Genomic DNA, 23,022 nt, shown 5'->3' on the forward strand with positions numbered 1-23,022 from the left:
CAACCTCCCAGGCTCAAGCAGTCCTCCCACCTCAGCCTCCCAAGTAGCTGGAACTACTGACATGTGCCACCATGCTTGAATGACCTTGCCTGCCTTGCCTGGCGTGTCTGCCCCTCCTCATGCTTTGACTCCAGAGGCAGAGCAGTCACAGGCCTCTCCTCCCCTCTCCTGGGAAGGCCTCATTCCTCCCTGGAATTTGACTCATGCTGGTTTCTCCATGTCCTCAGCTCTCGTGGGTTTCCAAAAGTGCCCATGCTGTAGCTTCTCCAGCTTGCTCTCCTGGCTAGGGTGGGGGCCACAGTCAATTTCAACTTTCTGCATCCTAATCAGAAGCAGAAAGCCCTTGCCCTCCTTGTCACCACTTTGGTCAGAGGTGATGTCCTTCGAATCCACCCTTTTGCTGAGGTGGGGTCCTCTGGAGTCCACAGTCCAATCTGTGGTCCATAGGCTCTGGGTTACTGCAATTGGCTAACCCCACAGAGCAGCCATGTCTTCCACTCACACTCACCGCCTCCTTTCCGTTGCTGGCCTGGGGGGTTCCTTTGCTCTGAAGCTCAGCCTTGCCCTTCAGCACTTTGCCTTGATGTGTGCAGTATGCAGCACTTTCTCCCTGTTTCCACTGGGCAATGGGCTCCTTGAGGCCTGGGCCCTGTTGGGCTCACATGTGAACTCCAGTGCCCAGCATCCGACCTGGCTCAGTCATCATCCAACGTTGGGTTAATGGCTTTTTGAATGGCCAGACCCCCAAGGACCTGATATTTTTGTGGCTTCTAACACCCTCTCTGCAGTCTCTGCCCAGGGATAGGCCAGGTTCCAGGCCTAACAACAGCCCTGACCTGAATGAGCCCTGTTCCTTCCTTCTACTCAGTCCTCTGTGTGCCTCACTGCTGAGGAAATTTGGCCCCAAGCCAGTTCTGAGGGTAGCCAGGCCTGGCTTGTCATCTCTCTGGACCTGGGGTCCCCTCTTCTGTCCACCCCACCCTCCTCTCCTACACCTCTCTCCAGGCAGTTGACAGCCATCCCAGGAGCCCCTGATGCTGACCAGGCAGGCCCCTCACAGCAGTCAGTGGAGGGATGGAGGGAGGGTGACTTGGCACTTTCAGCAGACAGTGAGGGTGGAGGGGCGGGGAACAAGGGTCATTAGTCAGCAGGAAGTCACCCTCTCTGAAAGGGCCCTGTCCCTCTAAATGAGCCTGCCCTGTGGGACCCCAGGAGTGTGCCACCTTGTGTGGGCCTGGCCAGGGTCAGGAAGATCCTGAGGCAGAGGAGGCTGTCGGGAAGAGAAAGGGCCCATCTCAGGACCCCTCTAGGCCCTGGTACATCCGGGATCTTGGGATGCGTGGAGGGAGAATTAAAGGGTGGGGCTGGCGAGGCAGGACACACTGCCGCCCATTCAAGCCCAGCGGGAGACAGAGAAGCAGGCCCTGCAGTGCACTCTGTGCATCTCCTGTCTCGCTGCCCTGGGGACCAGCCCTCACTACAGAGGTAGGGCTGCAGCGCCCAGCACTGTGGAAAAATGCCGTGCTGCCCCAGGGAGGCCCCCAGCACCCCAGGGAGGTGCAGGCAGGAGGCTGCAGCTGAGCGCTGTGTTTCTCCCCAGGGAAGCAGCTGTCACCCCTTGCTAGCCGGCTGGGCTTCTTACAGGAGGAGAGGACCTTTGTAAAACGAAAACCCCGAGGTAGCCTTTGCCTTCCCTTCCAAAACAGCCCCAGGCAGGTGGGTGCAGGCCTCCCAAGGTGGGGGGACTCCGTGGAGGGGCAGAGGCTGGGTTCTGCCCAACCCTCACACGCCGAAGGAGGGCCATGGGGAGAGGACAGCGGCGGGGACCTCAGCCGGGTGCACCTCCTGAACGTGGGAGGCTTGCTGGGCACTGTGGATGCTCCGCCCCAGCTCCTGCATGACCTCGGCACATTCAATTTCACCGACTGGCACAGGGGTGGGGCAGGCTGGGGCAGGGCATGCAGAGAGGGGCAGCAAGGCAGGCTGCCTGGAGGAGCTGGCCCTGGCAGCAGGTGAGAGTGGGCTGGGCAGAAGGCAGGAGGGCAGAATGGCCTGCTTCAGCCCTTGGGGCCTGGAGCGGCTGTGGGGGTCCGTGGAGGCAGAGAGTGTAAAGGGGTCCCTGCAGGGGTCAAGGACAAACGAAGCTCACTATCACTGAAGGCCTCAAGCCTGGGCCACCTGGGGAGGACTTGGGCAGCCAGGCTGGACCACCCATGGGGGTGGAAGATGGGGTGGAGGGCCACGCCCCAACCACCCACCCCAAGCCTATGCCCTGGTTACCCTGGCCTTGCCCTACTGGCTTCAGCCCATGCTCCACCCACCCTCACCTTGCCCCGCCCACCCCAGTCTATGCTCAGCCCCAAGCCACACCCACCAGACCTTGCCCTGCCCACACCCACTCCAGTCCTGCCCCACCCTCTCTGCGGCTCCCCGTGCTCAGGCTGCTCCTTGTCCGCAGGGATCCCAGAGACCCAAGAGGTGAGCGAGGTCTGCACCACCCCTGGCTGCGTGATGGCAGGTAAGCCTGGCTCCCTTGCCGTCCACAGCCTGCCCAAGGGCTGGGGGCTTCTGGCTGACACTGACACAGGCCCCGCCCAAGGCCCGGGGAGCAACTCCAAGACACAGCCCTTAGAGCTGGGTGGGCCAGACTCGCTGTGGAGTGGGGGGAGCTGGTGTTCTGCTGGCATCTGGCACCCGCTGGGCCCCCAGTCCCCAGCCTCCAGCAGGCAGGCCCTGCAGCAACAGCCATCCCGCCTCAAGAACCCCAGCGGCTTTTGTCCACATTTATAGAAAGAAAGGTTCAATGAATAGCCCCACTTTCTTACCTCAAATTTTCAACCAGGAATTTGTCTTAAAATTGGGAGTCAGGTACCACTATTTGCAGATGACAAAAACTGTTAACATGCTGTGAAAGCACCAATAGTGGAGAAGCTCTGGACTGTGACTCTTCTGCCCGTGTTGGGGGCTGGGGGGCCTGTGGTCGCGCCTTCTGTGAGGTCCCCAGTCCCAGAGGTGGAGTGGCCAAGACCAACTCGGACAGAATTTGAGGGGGCCGGGAGCGGTGGTTCTCACCTGTAATCCCAGCACTTAGGGAGGTGGGCGGATCACAAGGTCAGGAGATGGAGACCATCCTGGCTGACACGGTGAAACACTGTCTCTACTAAAAATACAAAAAAATTAGCAGGGCTTAGTGGCGGGTGCCTATAGTCCCAGCTACTCGGGAGGCTGAGACAGGAGAATGGCGTGAACCCAGGAGGTGGAGCTTGCAGTGAGCACTGCACTCCAGCCTGGGCGACAGAGCGAGACTCCGTCTCAAAAAAAAAAAAAGAATTTGAGGGACGGTCTTGGGTTGGGGGTGCAGCCCAGCTACCCCAGTTGAAAGCTTTCAGTGGGAAGCCTGGGGCTCCCCTGTCCCCTGCACATTCAGAGGTGCTGGGCCAAAGCCAGCCCCTCTGGGAGAATACAAACCCCCATGGTGGTGAGAGTCGCCCCTCCCTCTGGGGATGAGTAAGGGGGCAGGGGGCAGGGGGCAGAGTCGGGACAGAAAGGCCCTGGCCGACAGCCAGGAGCTGGGCCCAGCTCACAGGGCAGGTCCACCAGCTGAGCACCTCCTGTGAGCAGGCACCGTCTCAGCCATCGCCTCAGCCTGCAAGTCAGACTGCTGGTGTTCCCAGATTCACAGACAAGGAAATGAGTCTCGGAGGGTTGGGGCTCAAGGTCGTGTGGTTAATAAGTGAAAACCCAGCCAACTCATGCCGGAATTCCCAGCAACTGTGGAGGCCGAGGTGGGCCACCTGAGCCCAGGAGTTCCAGACCAGCCTGGGCAACACAGAGATACCCTGTCTCTACACATAAATGTTTTTTGAAAAGCATTCAGGCGAGGTGGCACACATCTGTGATCCCAGCTACTCGGGAGGCTGAGGTGGGAGGATCATTTAAGCCCAGAAGTTCAAGGCTGCAGTGAGCTGTGATCACGCCACTGCACTCCAGCCTGGGCCACAGAGTGAGACCCTGTCTCCAAAAATAAATAAGTGAAAACCCTAGCACTGAATCCAGGTTGGGGGATTCCCTCTCTGCAGCTCAGAGAGGGTGGTTAACTCTCCCAGGGCACACAGCTGCAACTGGATGGACAGCAGCCCCTTCCCGAGAGACCAGGCTGCCTCTTGGACCGGGAGGCGGGCTTCTGGACTGTCCACAACTCTCTCTGTCTCCCCTCTCCCTGCTCCACGCCATGGGGACGAGCAGCCGCCAGGATCCTCCAGAACATGGACCCGACCACGGAACCATGTAACGACTTCTACCAGTTTGCATGCGGAGGCTGGCTGCGGCGTCATGTGATCCCCGAGACCAACTCAAGATACAGCATCTTTGACGTCCTCCGCGATGAGCTGGAGGTCATCCTCAAAGGTGGCAGAGCATGGCCAGGGGCGCAGCGGGGTGACACCGAACAGGACAGCACTGGGCCAGGAGTTGGTCCTGGCTGTGTCTCGCCCCTGTTTCTGCTTCCTTCTTGGTCCGGTGGGCACGGAGGAGAGGGAATAAAGATCCAGCAGCTGGAGGGCCGCCTCTCGCCGAGCGCTGCAGGGGGTGTGGGAACCTGTGACCTGGCCCCTACAGCCTCGTCAGGCCTCTGTCCAACCTTTTCCTGTGCCCACAGCGGTGCTGGAGAATTCGACTGCCAAGGACCGGCCGGCTGTGGAGAAGGCCAGGACGCTGTACCGCTCCTGCATGAACCAGAGTGAGTGGGGGCCGCCAGAAAGGGGCCGAGGTGGGGGACGGGGGCGGGCTGCCCCTGCCAGGGCCTAGCACAGCCCCAGGACTCCATGGCTGCCCCTAGGGCAGGAGTGGGTGCCTTCGGGACTCATGCCAGAGGGTCTGTGTGCTGTGTCCCGCTCCCAGTCACAGGGTCCAGGCTCACAGTAATGCCAGCTGCCCTGCGGCCTCACTCACACCCCAACCCCAGCACAGACCACACGTTCCAGGCTGCAGGAAGACTGTGTGTGTGTATTATATGTATATGAGTATGTGTATATACATGCATGCATATTATACATTTATGTGCATATATGTGTGTTGTGTGTATATGTATGCGTGCACATTGTGTGTGTTTATGTGTATGTGTGTATGTGTATATATGTATATGTGCACATGCATGTATCTGTGTATATGTGTATATGTGATTTGTGCATGTGTACATGTGGGCACATGTGTATGTATGTATGTATATTGTTATGTATATGTGTATATGTATGCATGCAGTGTGTACATATGTGTGTGCATTATGTGTGCACGTGTGTTATGTGCACATCACATGTGTATTGTGTATAGTGTATAAGTGTATTATGTGCATATGCATGTATGTGTATATGCATATATTCTATGGGTGTGTTGTGTGTGCATATGTGTATGTTGTGTGTGCATGTATGTGTGTGTTATGTGTGTGTGTATTGTATACATATGTGCTGTGTGTACTTGTGTACATGTGTATATGTGCGTATGTATATGTATATATGTGTATGTGTGCATACGTGTATGTGTGTATGTGTTGTGTGTGTATTGTATATGTATGTCATATGTGTTGTGCATGTGGATGTATGTGGATATGTGTATATGTGTATGTGTGTATGTGTGTATATGTGTTGTGTGTGTTTTGTATGTATATGTCATATGTGCGTGTGTGTGCATGTAGATGTATGTGGATGTGGATGTGTATATGTGTATGTGTGTATATGTGTTGTGTGTTTTGTATGTATATGTCATATGTGCATGTGTGTGCATGTAGATGGATGTGGATGTGTATATGTGTATGTGTGTATATGTGTTGTGTGTGTGTTTTGTGTGTATTGTATACATGTGTCGTGTGTGTGTGGATGTGGATGTATGTGGATGCATGTGGATGTATGTGGATGTATGTGTGTGGTGTGGGGCAGATTATCCATGTTTCAGTTCCCATTAAAGGAATTCACGTGCTTGGAGCACCCCCGGCCCAGCACCGTTTAACTCCTCCACTTGGGGGTCTGCAGGCCCAGCCTGTGGTTGTGGCTGCGTAGAGACAGCTCCTCCACTGAGCACCAGGGCTCAGGGCTGGCTGTTCTCCCCAGGGGGTCTCGCGGAGCCTCCACCTGACAGTGGAACTCGCTGGGACCCTGGCTTTAGGGGGCGTCTCCATGAGACCCCTGCTTGGGTACACTGGGCTTGTCTCCTCCCCACGGAAACTGAAGGCCAGGCCCCCAGTCTGGGCAATACCCGCAGCTGCAGACAACTTCCTGTGTCCTCACCTTTACTTAATTTTTGGCCTGAGAGGCTGAATATACAAAGGGCAGGGGCCAGACCGTGTGGAAAACCGGGACGCGACTCCGGACCTACAGCCCAGCCCGGAACCCATCCCTTCATCCTCAGTGGGCAGCCCAGGAGGTCAGACGGTACCCCCACGGCATCCGGCCCCAAACAGCCGGGGCCTGCCTCGTCCCGGGCAACCTCCCCTGGAATGTCTGTCCCTGCTTCCAGCGGAGGACCCGAGCCAAGCCCGGAGGAGCCCGGCCTCTAGTGAGCCCACCACAGCGTCCCCAGGCCAGCGGCCCCCACTCGGCCCACCTGGGCCTCCCCTCTTCCACTAGGAAGCCCTGCTGCTCCTTGCAGGCCTTTGACCTGACAGTGCGCCTGCCATGCTGTGCCAGCCCCGAAGCCTTCGCTTTGCCCTCTGGGTGGTCTTCACTGATTCCCACAGTGACTCTCTCCGTGTCCCCACCTTTACTTAATCTTCCACTGCAGGGCTTCTGAGCTGCTTGTCGGGGCCCCACCACGCTGAGCTGAGACACAAGACACACACAGGCCCCAGGGCTCCCCTGCCTCCCCCACACCCCCTCCCAGCCCACCCGGCACCCACCGCCACTGCCTGAGTCCTCGCCGAGGCTTGGCCTGCGCGCAGAGCCTCCTCTCCTCTCCCGGGCTCCTTGCTTGCTGGCCGGCTCCCAGGTCCCAGGGGGTCCCTCCCACCATCCTCTTTGTCCCTCAGGGCTCGTGCGTTTTCTCAGCCCCCAGGTCTCCTTTCACACCTATGTCCAGCTTCAGCCTCCGCCTCCAGCGCTGCAGAGCTGCCAAGATGCTGCTCTGTGAGGGGAGGGTGCAGGTGTAAAGGCCCAGGCTGGGAGGCCGCCTCTCGCCGAGCACTGCAGGGGGCGTGGGGACCTGTGACACCGGCCAACAGTGCCCCCACAGCTCTGTGTCGTGGCACGTGAGCCACAGGGAGGCTGGGAGAGTGACCACTGCCTCCCTCCTCAGGTGTGATAGAGAAGCGAGGCTCTCAGCCCCTGCTGGACATCTTGGAGGTGGTGGGAGGCTGGCCGGTGGCCATGGACAAGTGGAACGAGACTGTAGGTAAGGCCGGGCCTGGTGGCAGCCTCACAGACAAACGGAACAGGACGAGGGCCAGGACTCCTTCGGCCCGAGACTTTCCAGGAGGGGACCCCACCCCCACCCCCCAGCTGCCTGCTCTCAGGAGCCCCAAGAGGCCCAACCCAGCCAGGGCAACCTCGGGGTCCTGGGAGGTGGTTTAGACTCCATGCTGGGGAGTTGGTGCCTCATAGCCAGTCCCATTCAGCCCTGCAGAGGGACGCCCCTCCTCAGCCCCTAGGAGCACTTGACGCTCAGGCACCAGCCAGGCCCCGGCCCCAGGGTTCCCCACTCTAAGCATGCGCTCCATTCCCCTGGGGGCAGGAGTGATGCCCCACGTGGCTGGCAGCCCTGACGACCCCATGCTGCGCCCAACCCCCTCCCGTCACCTGGGGGCCCGCCTGTGGCTCCTGGGCTGTTAGGGAAAGTGTCTCGCGTATTCCCCAGTCCCTAAGGCGCACGGGTGAGCTCCCCACCCTATGGCCCCCTAGTTCCTAGCTCCGGAGGCCAGATTCACTGACAAGGGGCCGGGCTGGGACCCCAGGGCCCACCAGTCTCCAGAGCGGGGCGCTGCCTCCCCAGGACTCAAGTGGGAGCTGGAGCGGCAGCTGGCACTGATGAACTCACAGTTCAACAGGCGCGTCCTCATCGACCTCTTCATCTGGAACGATGACCAGAACTCCAGCCGGCACATCATCTACGTACGAGCTGCGCCGGTGGGCAGGGGTAGGCAGGGTCCCCGAGCCTGGCTGGGGGCTCTTGCAGCACAGCAGGAGGACAGGCCAGGCGGTCAGGGAGTTCCAGGGTCTCCCGGGACCTGGGCTCCTGGCTCCTGTCCACGTCCATGGGCCCGGGGATGAGCTGCTGCTGCTGGAGTTTCTGTCAGGCTTCCTGGCCGAGCTGGTGGCCACATCAGAACCCGGCTCTGGTCAGAGGGGCAGGGCTCCTGAACAGCACGGCTGGAACCAGGGCAGGAGGCCTGACCTCAGGGAACCACTGCTGGCCACGGGCTGGAGGCCAAAGAGAAACACACGAAACAAATACACACCCCACTCTGGGGGAGCCGCGGGTGCTGCGAGGCCCAGGGCAGCCTGAACTGTTGCCCCCCACCCCCGCCACCCTCTCCAGTCCAGCCCAGCACCCCACCATCACTCAGGGCAGGGCCTGGGCTCCAGGGTCCAGCACAAGCTCTGCCACCAGCTCCTGGGCAGAGCATGTGTCCACGGGGCACAGTCCTGGGGGGAGGAGGCTGCTGCCTGCCTCAGCCAGGCTGTGGGGACTCCGGGCCCCTTGCCCAGGGTCACACCTTCTGTGTTTCCAGATAGACCAGCCCACCTTGGGCATGCCCTCCCGAGAGTACTACTTCAACGGTGGCAGCAACCGGAAGGTGGGTGGGTCCTCACCACAATGCCAGACGACCCCAAGACACCACCTCGCCCCCTACCCCGTGGCCTGGCCCTCCTGTAGCCCACCTGGCTTTCCTTCCCCAAAGCTGGTGTTATGAGCACCTGTGGAGGTTGAGCCTGGCACTGAGGGCGGGGGGTGCAGACGCAACCCATCGCTTGCCACCATCCTGGGGGGATGTTGCCTCAACACCCGGGCCAGGCCCAGGGACAAACTCAGCTCAGCAGCAGCCCCGTGGGGCAGAACTGCCCTCCCCGTCCCGTCATACAGAACCAGGCCCCGCGCCTGCTCCACCTCCCCCGTCCCGTCATACAGAACCAGGCCCCGCGCCTGCTCCACCTCCCCTGTCCCGTCATACAGAGCCAGGCTCCGCCACACCGGATTGCTGGGAGGGCCCCTGGAGATCTGAGCGCAGGCAGCCAGGCCCCGCGCCTGCTCCACCTCAAGGGGCTGTCAACAGAGGAGAGCGATGAGGAACCCCACTGTGGACAAGGGGACCTTGAGGCCAGCAGGCCCAGGGCTAGCCCGGGGTGCAGGGAAGGGTGGGGAAGGACAGGGAGCAGGTAAGGAGGGCACAGGCATCCAAGCACCAGGGCAGAGGTGAATAGGCATGAGGCATGAATGCCCCAGAGGGCCAGACACAATCCAGGGGGCCTCCTGATGAAGGTGGGCTATGAGCTAGACTTTGAAGGATGACCAAACCCAGAGGAAGGGCCATGTGGCCAAAGGTGGGCAGTGGTGCTGAGAGAACCAGGCCAGAGCAGGAGGGACTGGAGCATCTCAAAAGCGCCATGTATGGCCATGTGTTCAAACCAGGCAGCTGTGGGCTGAGCCTGGCCAGGGCATTGGCCTGCACTGGGGAAGCCCTGCCCAGCGTGAAGAAGGCAGCTCCCTGAGGAGCAAGCTTCCTCAGGATCCAACTCCTGACCCTCAGGCCAGGGAGCACCTGGGTAGGGAGGCCCCAATTAGCCCTGGCACCCACCACCCCAGCACCCACAGCCCTGGCACCCACAGCCCCAGCAGGCCCAAATTAGCCGTGGCACCCCCAACCCTGGCACCCACCACCCTGGCACCCACAGCCCCAGCACCCACAGCCCCAGCACCCACAGCCCCGGCAGGGCCAAATTAGCCCTGGCACCCCCAACACCAGCACCCACCACCCCAGCACCCACAGCCCTGGCACCCACCCTGTGCCAACTCTTATAGGCAGCCACACAGTTTAAGCCCTGAGCAGTCCCGCAGAGTAGGTCCCCTGTCCAGAGGCTCGGGCACAGGTCATGCATCTGAGATGCTCCCACTCGGCACTCTGTGTGCCCGAGAGCCTGCTGGTCAAGGTGGGTGGACACACGTCAGGGGCTGCCCCGTGTCCTACTCCCACCCCACCCCCACAGAGAGCTCTCTGGGGGTCATGGTGGCCAAGGTCATCCAGCCCTGCCCGGCGTCCTTTGACCCAGGTGCGGGAAGCCTACCTGCAGTTCATGGTGTCAGTGGCCACGATGCTGCGGGAGGACGCAAACCTGCCCAGGGACAGCCACCTGGTGCAGGAGGACATGGCACAGGTACTGGAGCTGGAGACGCAGCTGGCCAAGGTAAGGAGGCCGGGGTGGGCGGGAGCGGGCAGGGAGTGAGCTGGGAGCTCGAGGGGGCTTCCTGGCCACCCACCTGTGTGACCGCTCTCCCCGGCGCAGGCCACAGTACCCCAGGAGGAGAGGCACGACGTCATCGCCCTGTACCACCGGATGGGCCTGGAGGAGCTGCAAAGCCAGTTTGACCTGAAGGTGAGGCCACACCACACAGGAAGCTGGCGCTGGTCGGGCGGAGAGTCGTGGGGGACATGGAAGTGACCCTCTGAGAGGGCACCCTGCCTCGCATTTAAGCTCAGAAACATTCCCCATCCCCGAGCAGGGAGACCCTGTATCTGATCACCCAAACCTGCTGCAGAGCAGCACCAGCCCGATTTCTAATGTCACTGGGACAACAGTGCCAACTGTGCCGTCCTGGAACAGAGTCACCCATCGGTGCAGTGCTGTGATGGCCCCGGTCTTCTGAGCAGGAAACGGAGGCCTTAGGGGGCTGCTGATGTGTGGGGTGTGCAGGGTCCCACCCAGGGCTCTCAGACCCCAGGTCTGGCTTAGAACCTTAGCAGGGTGCTGCCTCCCAGTCCTGCCTGCCCTGAGGGTAGCAGCTGCCCCAGGCCACACCCTCAGGTGCTCCCCTCCCCAGTGCCCAGGCCAGGCACTGCCCTGTGCTTTGAGGTTCGGGCTGGAGAGGAGCAGCCCAGCCTGGGAAGGGACAAGTTCCCCACTCCTTCCGCCGACTCTCACCCTGCTGGAGCAGCCGGCCTTCTCAAGGGCCTCCTCCCCAAGGAGGCACAGGTGTGCAGCTTTGGCAAAGGGTGCCCAAGTCAGCAAGGGAGGGTAATGGCAAAAGGGGGTCCAAAGCCCCTGCCCCCTCAACGAGGGGATGTCCCTGAGTGTCTGGAGCCACAGCTCTTGCCAAGGGCAAGATAGACTCTGGGGAGAGCCTCGCCCCAGGGCACCTAGTGCCCTGGAAGGCTGGTGGTCTCTAGATCCGTGCTGGTCTCCAGGGCTGGCCTGCAGGGACACACCTTCCCCAACACCCGGCCGCCCCTCACACCCAGAGCACACGCAGTGGGGCCAGGCTCTATTCTGGCCCTGGGCTTTATCCCCTTCCCAAACAAAGGCCTGTCTCGATCGAGGTTCCAGTGCGGGAGAGGGACAGGAAAGCAGAGTGACCTCTAAAACGTATCAGAAAGACAGAAACGGGGCATGGAAGCGGCCCGCTGAGAGGGCACCTTGCCTCACGTTTATCCCCGAGCAGGGAGACCCTGTATTTGATCACCCAAACTTGGTGAGGATGAGCTCAGCCAGGATAGCAGACAGGAGGGAAAGCCTTGCAGAGAACCAAGGGCCATGGCTGTCTGGGGCCAGCGTGTCTCACACAGCAATTCCCAAGGGTCTGGGGCAGGGACTCCCGGCTAGTGAGTGCCAGGCCTAGAGAGAGATGGAGTAGGAAGTAAAGCGGGGCACACCGTGTCTGACCTTGGGGGCCACTTTAAAGTCTCAGACCTGCCCAGGAAGGGTGGGGGTACGACAGGACGTGACCTAGTTCACAAGTAAGAGTGAGTGAAGGGGATGGGGCAGGTGGCAGAGAAGCCAATCAGAGGCTGCCACACAGCCCGGGTAAGAGATGGCAGCTCTGTCAAGTGGGCTGCCCGTGGTGGATTGATTTCGGAGGTGGAGCCAACAGGGTTTGCAAACGGACTAAATATGGAGAGAACTCAGACGGCCTGAGGTTGCTGTGGAGACATCACAATGGCAGGTTCAGGGGAGCGTCCAGGAGCCCAGGGTTTGGGGACATTTAGTTTACAATGCGTTTATGATGTTCAGAATTGCCCCAAAGTGAACACGTCCACACAACCACCTCTCAGATCCTCAGATCAAGACATACGTGACCACTGACATCTCAGAAGCCCCCACATGCCCCTGCCTAGCCCCTGTGCACGCCTCCTTCCCTGGAGAAGATGATCCTGACTTCTCCCTGGAGGGAGGCCGGTCCCTGACGTGGCCTCTCGATTGCTGAGTGGCCTCTGACTCTAGGAAGAGACCCTGACTTCTCCCTGGAGGGAGGCCGGTCCCTGACGTGGCCTCTCGATTGCTGAGTGGCCTCTGACTCTAAGAACATGCGACAACTCGGGTCCCACTGTGCTGTCTCTGGGCCTTTTCTGAGTGACGCTGTCGTGCCCATGCCTGTGTGTGCCTGTGGCAGGCAAGTGGGTGGGACTGGAATTGCTAGGTCGAAGCACACGCATCTGTTCAACAGTAACAGGCACCGTCTTTCCCCAGAGTCATCCAGGGATGTGCGCTCCCCAACAGCGGCTGGTGCCACATGCTCGCCCGTGCTGGGTGGTGTCCGTCCTCACCTTAGCCATTTGTGCACCTGTGTAGTGGGGTTTCATCTGGGTTCAACGTGGCTTTCCCCAAGGGCAGATAAGGTTAAACGCCATCTCCTGTCAACTGGCCAATGTCGTTCCCTTTTGTGGAATGTCTGTTCGAGTCTTGCCCATTTGTTCTATCGGGCGATCTTTCTCTTATTGCTTCTTGGAGTTACCTATTTTAGATGTGACTCCTTGGTCAGCTTATGTGTACAAATGTTCTCCCCACTGGGCAGCTTTGCTTTTTTATTCTCATAAGAGTTTCTTTGTTTTTAAGGAGGCTACTAAATGGTCCAATTTATTGACTTAGCAAACGTGTGCAGATCTCTTCTTCGTGGTTAGTATTCTTTGTGTTCTGCTAAAGAACTCTTTGCCTACCCTCAAGGTTGCTTAGGTCTACAATCTACTTTGAGTTGACTTTTTTAATGAGCAGTGAGATGTAGGAATTGTTTCTTTCTTATGGATTTCCAGTCAATCAGCACCATTTATTAAAAAGAGCCCCCTGTGAGTCCCTGGTCTTGGTGCTTTCTGTGTTATAAATCAGGTGTCCCTGTGTGTCTTTGTGTGGGCCCATATGTGTATTTCTGGACTCTCTTCTGCCCCACCGGTCTCTTTATCTACCCAAGTGATAACCCCTACCCCCTCACTCCTTCAGCTTTATAATGTCTTGGTAGTCAGTAGAGTACGTATGTCAACTTTGTTCTTCAAGAGTGTCTTGATAATTCTCAGTCCTTTGCATATTCATATAAAACTTAACATTAGCCTGCCATTTGCATACACACACACACACACAAAGAGAAAACCCTGCTAGAAATTTGATAGGGATCACTTTGAATCTCTGTATCAATTTGGGGAAGACTTTGCAATGCCGAGTCTTCCAATCCATGAACATGGTATATGCTTCCGTTTATGCTTCAGTTTTTCTTAATAACTTTTGAAACTTTCAATGTCAAGTTCTTATACATATTTTATTCGATATATTCCAGGTGTTTGGTTTTCTACTGTAAATAGAATCATTTTGAAGTTATCTTATTTGTTGCTGACATATGGAAATACTGACTTTGTAAATATGCAGTCTTAATGCACTTATTAATTCTGGTTGTTTATTTGTAGAATAAACAAAATCGTATCATTTGTGAAAAACAACAGGGGGCTTGGGTTTTTTGTTTTTGTTTTTGTTTTTGTTTGAGACAGGGTCTCACTCTGTCACACAGACTGGAGTGGAGTGGCACAGTCATGGCTCACTGCAGCCTTGACCTCCTGGGCTCAAGCCTCCTGAGTAGCTGGGACCACAGGAATTCACCACCACCATGCCTTGGCTGATTTTTCGTTTTGTTTTTTGTTTTTCAGAAACAGGGTTTCTCTATGTTGGCCAGGCTGGTCTTGAATCCTACACTCAAGCAGTCCTCCCGCCCTGGCCTCCCAAAGTGCTGGGATTACAGGCATGCGCCACCGCACCTGGTCCAGTTTTATTTATTCTCTTTCAGTTCTTACTGGCTTTATTTCATGTTTGCTCTTACTGAACTGGCCAGGATTTTGAGCGTAATGCTGATGTCATGATAGTAGACATTAGAAGAAAAGCACATACATTCTTACCATTAAATTTTATGTTTGGCTGGACACAGTGGCTCACACCTGTAATCCCAGCACTTTGGGAGGCCGAGGCAGGTGGATCACCTGAGGTCAGGAGCTCGAGACCAGCCCGGCCAACATGGTGAAACCCTGTTTCTACTAAAAATAAAAAAAACTAGCTAGGTGTGGTAGCACATGTCTGTAATCTCAGCTACTAGGAAGGCTGTGGCGGGAGAATTGCTTGAACCCAGGGGTCGGAGTTTACAGTGACCTGAGATCATGCTGCTGCACTCCAGCCTGGGCAACAAAGCGAGACTCTGTCTCAAAAATAAATTTTTAAAAAAGTTATGTTTGCTATGGAGTTTTGTTGCTGCTGCTTCATACATTTCTTTTATCGGATTATAGAACTTTCCTTCTATTTTTCTTTTTTTTCTTTCTTCCTTTTTTTTTTTTTTTTTATTTGAGACAGAGTCTTGCTCTGTCACGCAGGCTGGAGTGCAGTGAAGCAATCTCAGCTCACTGTAACCTCTGTCTCCCAGGTTCAAGCAATTCTCCTGCCTCAGTCTCCCAAGTAGCTGGGACTACAGGCGTGTGCCACCATGCCCAGCTAATTTCTGTATTTTTAGTAGACACAGGGTTTTGCCATGTTGGCCAGACAGATCTTGAACTCCTGGCCTCAGGTGATCCACCCACCTCAGTCTTCCAAAGTGTTGGGATTACAGGCGTGAGCCACTGTGGCTGGCCCCTTCTATTTTTATTTGCCAAGCGTTTTTATTATGAATAGATAGCAGATTTTATCAAATGCCTTTTCTGCACCTGTTGAAATGATCATGTGACTTTCCTCCTTTATTCAGTTATCGTAGTGGATTAAAATGATTTGATTTTCAAATGTTATGCCGAACTCGTATTCCTTGAATAAATCTAATTCAGCTGTGAGGTATTATGGCATTTTGTATGAGTATGGCTAGGTTCTATTTGCTAATATTTTGCTTAGAACTTTTGTATCTATGACATAAATGAGACTGGTTTATTATTTGCTCTGCTTATAATATCCTATTTTGGTATTAAGGTTATTCTTGGCCTCATAAATCAAGTTGAAAAGCATTTTCTCATCTCTGGAAAGTTTTAGTACGATTGGCAGTTTTCTTTAAATGTCAGATAGAATCCACTGGTGAAGCCAGATGGGTCTGGAAATTTCTTTTTGAAAATTTTTTAAATGAAAGGATTCCATTTATTTAACCTAGAAGACTATTCATATTTTCTATTTCTTTTTTTGTCGTTTTTGCTAAGTTGTGTTTTTCTAGGAACTTGCCTATTATACTTAGGCTTTCACATATATCTGCATGATCACTTGGGTTTTTACAGCTGTAGGCTCTGTGATAATGTCACGCACCCTTTCCTGATTCTGATTACCTGCACGTTCTCTCTTATTCCTTGAACATTCTTCAATGGGGGCTGGGTTTCTTAGGTTCGCAGGAACTGTTTCTCCCTCTCTCTCTCCCTCTTTTCTCCCCACTTCCTCTATCCACAGGGATTTAACTGGACTCTGTTCATACAAACTGTGCTATCCTCTGTCAAAATCAAGCTGCTGCCAGATGAGGAAGTGGTGGTCTACGGCATCCCCTACCTGCAGAACCTTGAAAACATCATCGACACCTACTCAGCCAGGTGAGGCCCAGGGAGGGTCTCCAAAGGCCTCAGCATCTTTGCCCCTGCTCTCCCATCCTCCCCAACACAGCTTCTGCTCCCAGGAGGGGACCCTATGAAGCATCTGCCCTGAGGGGTGTGGGACATGACGGGTTAAGCTTTAGTGACCAGTGGAGCCTTACATTAAAGATGTGTCACATCCCAAGCACCCGGGGCAGATGGGCTGGATCTTGGAGGAGGTTTTCTCCAGCACCCGTAACTCTCTGTTTGGGGTGGAACGTGCTGGCCAAGGGCCCTAGGCCATATCTCCTCCCTTGCAAAGACCTCTCACCTGTTCTCCCCCTCACCCTCTACCTTCTGCCCCCAGGACCATACAGAACTACCTGGTCTGGCGTCTGGTGCTGGACCGCATTGGCAGCCTAAGCCAGAGATTCAAGGACACACGAGTGAACTACCGCAAGGTGAGCCCCTGCCCCACCCGGAGCCTGGCCCAGCACTCATTCATTCAGGCCACGATGCTGAGCATAAGCTGTGGGCAGGTACCGAGGTCCACACCAGGGTCACAGCCATGGACGAGGCAGGGCGAGGCGCCTACGCTGGTCAACCATGAGCGGTCAACAGGGCAGAACGCAGCTCTGCCAAAACCACAGAGCATGATGTGGTGCGGAGGCAGGGAGGGACGAGGGCAGGGAGCGTTGCTCCGGGGAGGTGACATTTGAGACCTTAAAGGCCTGAAGAGAAGGCAGGGTGATTTCCCGAGAGAAGAAACAGCCAGTGCCAGTGCAGAGGCCAGAGGCAGGAGCAGGCAGGGACCAGGGGGCCAGACCCGGGGTCAGCAGGGGACAGGAAGGAGAAGAGGGCAGGGAGGGAGGTGAGGTGACTGCGGCTGTGGGCCACAGCAGCCGGTTTGGGTTGTACTCCCTGTCTGAAAACCGCCAGGGTGCTAAGAGCAGAGGCTCGGTCAGATTTCCTGCTCTGTAGTCACTGTGGCTGCTCCCGGCTGGGGTGAGGGTGGAGACAGGGAACCGCAGGGAGGCCCTAGCGGGATTCTGGCTGTTCTGAAGACAGTGAGCTGGGTAGGGGGCAGTGTCAGCATGGAGGCCAATGTGGTCACCCAGGTGAGGTGGCGGGTTTGGCCAGGGTGGTGGCAGACAGACAGACGCGGGGGAGGTATTGGCCACAGCAGCTGAGGGATTGGGTACGGGGGCTAAGGGCAGAGGGGAGTCGGGACTCTCAAGACCTTTGCTGGAGTAATGAGAGGGACAGAGGCCCCCACTGCAATGGGGAGACTGAGGCAGAGGCAAACTGGGGGCAAGTCAAGCCTCCTGGTGCCATGGGGGCTCAGAGACATCTGTGAGCCAAGCGTCAGTGGGGCACTGAGTCTAGGAGCTTCTGGGGAGGCAGAAAGGGCTGCCTCCCTTTCCTAGGCGGCAGGAGGTCCTGCAGCCCAGAAGGTGTGGCAGGACGCTGGGCAGAGCGCTCCCTGGGCTTGCCTGAGTCTGGGGTCCATAGTCTCGTGCCCCTGTGTCCCTGGGGACAGATGAGCAGGTGTTCTCACAGCTGCTTCAACAATGGGGAGACCAGGGCCCTGGGAGCTGGTGGCTGAGAGGCACATGGTCCCAGGCCTTGCTCTGGGTTCAGCGCCATCCCAGTGCCTTGGGACTGGGACTGGAGTCCTGGATAGCAGAGTCCAGCCAGACAGCCAGGACAGGGACTGGGGAGGAACCCCCCAGCTCCCCAGGGTAAAGGCCCAGCTCTCAGTCGGGGGAGGTCCCCCAATCACAAGGGCATGCCCATCCTCCCTCTGCCACTGCAGCACCCAGAGGCAAGGCTGAGACCATCCCATGCCCCCTGCTGGCCCCGGGGCACCCTGAGTCTGAGGATAGGTGGGTCTGCTCACCCCGTAAGCCCAGGGCCCCATGCCAGGCTTGGCGAGGCTGACGTGGGGGCCGGTGGGATGAACGGGTGGCCCCGCCAGGCACTGTTCGGCACGATGGTGGAGGAGGTACGCTGGCGTGAGTGTGTGGGCTACGTCAACAGCAATATGGAGAACGCCGTGGGCTCCCTCTACGTCAGGGAGGCGTTCCCTGGAGACAGCAAGAGCATGGTGGGCACCCCTCATCCATGGCCCACCTGGGGCCAGCCTTCCGCAGGGACGCTGAGCCTCCCTGCCCTGGGACTCCCACCCTGCCCAGGCCTAGAGGCCCCTGGGAGAGCCACACTTGCTCCAGCGCACCAGACAGAGGGAGGCCAAGGGAAGCTGTGCCGGCCCCCATGCCCCTGACCCCAGCCGACCATTGGGCCCCACTCCTGGGCCCTGCAGGTTCAGCTGGGAAAGGCACAGGTGGTACAAGTTGCCCCAGGCCCATGAGGACCCACAGCCCAGCAGGGAGGACCCTGAAGTTGGGTGGTCATCTCGTCCCCCCAGCAGCCCCACACCTCACCCGAGAGGCCCACAGCTGGGCAGCCCAGGGCCTTGCCCCGGCAAGGCTCAGACCAGACCTCCCCAAAGCCCTTGAAGGTTGGTCATCTGCCCTCCAGATAAGTCTGGGACACGAGGGCCATGCCTGCTTCCCAGGTCAGAGAACTCATTCACAAGGTGCGGGCAGTGTTTGTGGAGACGCTGGACGAGCTGGGCTGGATGGACGAGGAGTCCAAGAAGAAGGCGCAGGAGAAGGTACATGGCTCGCAGAGGCTGGGGCAGCCCCGACTGGATCTGGGCACGGGCAGCACTGCCCCGACAAAGCCGCCTGACAGCCCCCATGGGGAGAAGGCAGCCCTGGGAGGCACAGACAGGACCACTCGTCCACTGTGGAGCTGAGGAAAAGCAGGCAGGGGTGGGAAGCTAGGCCTGGGACATCCACAGTGCCCCCCAGGAGCCAGCGGGGGTAGCAGTGGCCTCGGGAGTGAGGGTCAGACCCACCAGAAGCCCCTCTTTACCCAAGTGACAGACGGCAGCCAAGTGACCCCTCCAGGGCCCCTGCCCCCACCCAGGCCCCTGGCGGGCTGTTGGGCTGTAGGTCAGGTGGGCGGAGCCAGACCCCTGGCGGGCTGTTGGGCTGTAGGTCAGGTGGGCGGAGCCAGGCCCCTGGCGGGCTGTTGGGCTGTAGGTCAGGTGGGCGGAGCCAGGCCCCTGGCGGGCTGTTGGGCTGTAGGTCAGGTGGGCGGAGCCAGGCCCCTGGCGGGCTGTTGGGCTGTAGGTCAGGTGGGCGGAGCCAGACCCCTGATGGGCTTTTGGGTTCTAGGTCAGGTAGGCGGAGCCTTCAATGCTCTGTCCCCATTAAACCTCCCCAGAGACTGCAAGGTGAGAGCCAAGTCCCGGAGTCCCCCAGTCCCTCACCCACAGGACAGGGATAACACAGCCAGGATGCCCTGGGCCGACCCCTCCCACAGTGGGGCACTCACTGACCGGTCCCAGGGCTGACCCCATACGCAGTGGGGCACCCACTGACCAGTCCCTCCTCCCCACTCAGGCCATGAGCATCCGGGAGCAGATCGGCCACCCTGACTACATCCTGGAGGAGACGGACAGGCGCCTGGACGAGGAGTATTCCAACGTACGCCCCTCACCCCAGCCCTAAACCGCCCCCTACACCGTGGACATGGGCCCTGATTTCCTGGGGCATCCTCTGTGCCAAGCCCTGCGCCCTCCTGCTGGATGCTAACATAGTTATCCTCACCGAGCCCTAGGGTGGTGGCTCCAGCACTACTCTCAGTGTACAGATGGGGAAACTGAAGCTTGGAGGGATGAGGGACTTGCTCAGAGTCACGTAAATGCTCACAGCCAGGGCTGCCCCACCCACCTGCACCCACAGCCAATTGTCCGCGTGCAGACGCCTGGCGAGGCTTGAAGTCCTTCCCCAACCACCCGAGACCTCTCCCCTTGCCCCTCTGAGGGCCCAGCCCGAGCATCTGGCAGTGACTGCACCTCTCCCATAGCTGAACTTCTCAGAGGACCTGTACTTTGAGAACAGTCTGCAGAACCTCAAGGTGGGCGCCCAGCGGAGCCTCAGGAAGCTTCGGGAAAAGGTGGACCCAAATCTGTGAGTGGCATCGCTGGCACGGCATGGGGGGCCCACGGAGTGGCCAGGAAGGCATACAGGGCTACCTGCCAGGCGGGGAGACGATGCATGGCTGGGGTCCAGTGCCAGCTCAGGGGGGCAGTCACTGGGCCCATCTTCACCCTCTGCTTTCTGGGGCCCAAGTCGCCTCCTCCTCAGGGACCCCAGGAAGGAACCAGATATTGGGATAGGCCTCGGCCCCTCCACTGGTGTGGCCGGGTTGGGCTGTGGTCCACCGAGGCAGAGAGAGCCCAGAGGGAGGGTCCCCGGAGAGGCGGCTCCCAGAGACCGGTTTGTCTATCACAGCTGGATCATCGGGGCGGCGGTGGTCAATGCGTTCTACTCCCCAAACCGAAACCAGATTGGTAAGTTCCTCCCCCTCCCCGCCCGCCCAAGCCTTTTGGTGCCAGAGTTGAAGGGCAGCTTGCAGCCCCCTGCCCATCCCTTTCTCCTGGGGGCACCCCAGCCTGTTCTCGGAATGCTCTCCTACATCACCCCTTGCTGCCCCCATGGGGAACATTCGCTCCCATGCCCATCAGGGGCTCAGGGAGGGACTTGGCAAGCGGCATGGAGCCTTTCCTGTGGACAGAACAGGATGGTGGGAGGAGGCCGGACTGAGGTCCTGGGTCTGCCAGGCATGAGCCCGCCCAGCCTCTGAACCTCCCTGTCCTCATCTGTAAATTGAGGGGGTCCTGACCTCTGCCTGCCTGTCTGTGGGATCAAGTGTGAGAACCCCTGGCGGTGCCATCCCTGAGCCTGGCACACAGGAGATGCATCTGCTCACAGTTTATTCTTTGTCCCACCCTTGGGATCAGTGTTCCCTGCCGGGATCCTCCAGCCCCCCTTCTTCAGCAAGGAGCAGCCACAAGCCTTGAACTTCGGAGGCATTGGGATGGTGATCGGGCACGAGATCACGCACGGCTTTGACGACAATGGTGAGAGGCCGCCCCTCCAACCACACACGCCCTCCCCTCTCCGCAGAGAAGCAGCTGGGAAGGGGCCTGGGGGCGCTCCATGCAACCCCTTCGTGGTTTCAGTGGGGACACCGAGGCCAGGTCCTCAGGGAGCTGTGGGGGCAGAGCAGGCCTTGAATGCCAGGCTGGGGCCCTGTCTGGGGGCACTGACTCCCAGCATGGCGGAGGGGACCCAGGGACTCCAGCCCATGACCCTGACTCCACCTGGCACTGGGCACTTCCCTCCCACGGCCTGTGACATGGGGATGACGACACCGCCCAGCACAGCAGTGAAGCCCAGATCCCAGCCTGGGGAGCCTCTCCAGGCGGCCGGCATCCTCCGCCAGGGGAGTGTGTCACCCCCGCCATGGCCATGCTGACCTCTGCCCCTTGGTGGGGACTGCCCTGCCTGGGACAGGGGCCCCAGCTGGTTCTCCCCTGTGGCTCGGCCATCGGGACATTCCATGGGCAGCCCTGTGTCCCCAGGGACCACGTGCTCCCCTCACCTGGGGTTTACAGTTTGGGCATCACAAGAGGAGCCCTTAAACCATGATGCCTCCGAGACCACAGGACCCAGGCACTAGGCCCTAGCCTCAGGGGGTGGCATGGGAGACCACTGAAGCCCTCCCTCTCTGGGGGCTGTGTAGCCCCAGGCAGCTGCTGCTCTTTGGAGCCCGTGCCTGCTCAGACCATGGGCTCTCCGTACTGGGGCTGGCTGCAGGACGGGCCAGGCACAGTGGTTGCCGTGGGGCTGAGCATAGTGCAGCCAGGGGCATGTGGGCAGCCCTCCTCTGCCCCTGCCCAGGCCGGAACTTCGACAAGAACGGCAACATGATGGATTGGTGGAGTAACTTCTCCACCCAGCACTTCCGGGAGCAGTCAGAGTGCATGATCTACCAGTACAGCAACTACTCCTGGGACCTGGCGGACGAACAGAACGTGAGCACTGCCACCAGCACCGAGGCTGCAGGGGGACCGGATCCCCAGCCCCGGCCCTGAGGGAGAGGGGAGTCCGGGCAGGGGCTGCCTCAGTCCTGTCTCCTGTGCGCAGGTGAACGGATTCAACACCCTTGGGGAAAACATTGCCGACAACGGAGGGGTGCGACAAGCCTACAAGGTGGGGCCTGGCAGGGCAAGGTGGGGTCTGGCAGGGGAGGGGGTGTTAGCATGGCAGGGGAGGGGGCATCAGGGGCTCATTCAGGATGAGCACCATGCAGTGGGCTGCCTGGCCAGGGATCCCCCCTAGAGCCCAGTTCAGGGGTCTCTGAGTGACTGAAGTGGTGAGCACTCATCCATGGAGTGTGCAAGGGGCCCTTGCACAAAGTCCCTGCAGCAGCAGGACCCCCACAGGGGTAGGTCCTGGAGCCAGATCTCTGCTCTGCCCTGAGATCTGAGGGTTCTGGAGTCCAGGCTGGCAGGCCTGAGCCCAGCTCCCATCCGGTGCCTGCAGGCCTACCTCAAGTGGATGGCAGAAGGTGGCAAGGACCAGCAGCTGCCCGGCCTGGATCTCACCCATGAGCAACTCTTCTTCATCAGCTATGCCCAGGTGGCAGCCACAGTCCTGTTCCCACCATCCCCATGCTTCCCCACTCATCTCTGGAGGGCCCGCCCTGGGTTGCCTCCAGGGACCAGAACCCAGCGTGCAAAGCCCCTTGGGGGAAAAGCATGAGGGGTAGGGGGTGGGAGCTGGAGAGGATCCCAATGCTGATGGGAGGAGGGGGGCACCTGCTGGCTCCCCTCACCCCACCCTAGAAGGGGCAGCCTGGGGATAGTGGAGACCCTCCCCCACCCCTCCTGGCCACCCCATCTCCATCGCCTGTAGCCACACCCCCCCACACGCCCACAGGTGTGGTGTGGGTCCTACCGGCCCGAGTTCGCCATCCAATCTATCAAGACAGACGTCCACAGTCCCCTGAAGTACAGGCAAGTGCTCCCATACCCACAACCCCTTTGCCACCCACAACCCCTTTGCCACCCACAACCCCCTCACCCCCACCCCAGTGGCCTGTAAGAGTTAAAGAAGAAAGCACAAAAAGCG

At 58.6% G+C, this 23,022-nt stretch overlaps 1 protein-coding gene across 2 annotated transcripts in view; it reads left to right on the forward strand.

The window, feature by feature from the left end:
* Nucleotides 1-23,022, forward strand: part of LOC105496691 (membrane metalloendopeptidase like 1) — a 43,517-nt gene that overhangs the window by 19,664 nt on the left and 831 nt on the right. The window contains exons 3-23 of one of the 2 annotated variants that reach the window (XM_011767233.2): nucleotides 1,601-1,678; nucleotides 2,459-2,518; nucleotides 4,246-4,407; nucleotides 4,658-4,738; nucleotides 7,282-7,377; nucleotides 7,975-8,093; nucleotides 8,714-8,779; nucleotides 10,251-10,385; nucleotides 10,485-10,574; nucleotides 15,855-15,991; nucleotides 16,338-16,431; nucleotides 17,949-18,077; nucleotides 18,549-18,647; nucleotides 19,444-19,527; nucleotides 19,910-20,013; nucleotides 20,338-20,396; nucleotides 20,847-20,966; nucleotides 21,790-21,923; nucleotides 22,036-22,101; nucleotides 22,435-22,530; nucleotides 22,831-22,907. In XM_011767233.2, coding sequence (XP_011765535.1) covers nucleotides 1,601-1,678; nucleotides 2,459-2,518; nucleotides 4,246-4,407; nucleotides 4,658-4,738; nucleotides 7,282-7,377; nucleotides 7,975-8,093; nucleotides 8,714-8,779; nucleotides 10,251-10,385; nucleotides 10,485-10,574; nucleotides 15,855-15,991; nucleotides 16,338-16,431; nucleotides 17,949-18,077; nucleotides 18,549-18,647; nucleotides 19,444-19,527; nucleotides 19,910-20,013; nucleotides 20,338-20,396; nucleotides 20,847-20,966; nucleotides 21,790-21,923; nucleotides 22,036-22,101; nucleotides 22,435-22,530; nucleotides 22,831-22,907 — 2,086 coding nt within the window. The remainder of the gene's footprint in view (nucleotides 1-1,600; nucleotides 1,679-2,458; nucleotides 2,519-4,245; nucleotides 4,408-4,657; nucleotides 4,739-7,281; nucleotides 7,378-7,974; nucleotides 8,094-8,713; nucleotides 8,780-10,250; nucleotides 10,386-10,484; nucleotides 10,575-15,854; nucleotides 15,992-16,337; nucleotides 16,432-17,948; nucleotides 18,078-18,548; nucleotides 18,648-19,443; nucleotides 19,528-19,909; nucleotides 20,014-20,337; nucleotides 20,397-20,846; nucleotides 20,967-21,789; nucleotides 21,924-22,035; nucleotides 22,102-22,434; nucleotides 22,531-22,830; nucleotides 22,908-23,022) is intronic. The other variant, XM_071067651.1, reaches the window with a different exon arrangement.

Source organism: Macaca nemestrina, chromosome 1 (assembly GCF_043159975.1).
Source record: "Macaca nemestrina isolate mMacNem1 chromosome 1, mMacNem.hap1, whole genome shotgun sequence".
Classification (NCBI taxonomy): Eukaryota; Metazoa; Chordata; class Mammalia; order Primates; family Cercopithecidae; genus Macaca; species Macaca nemestrina.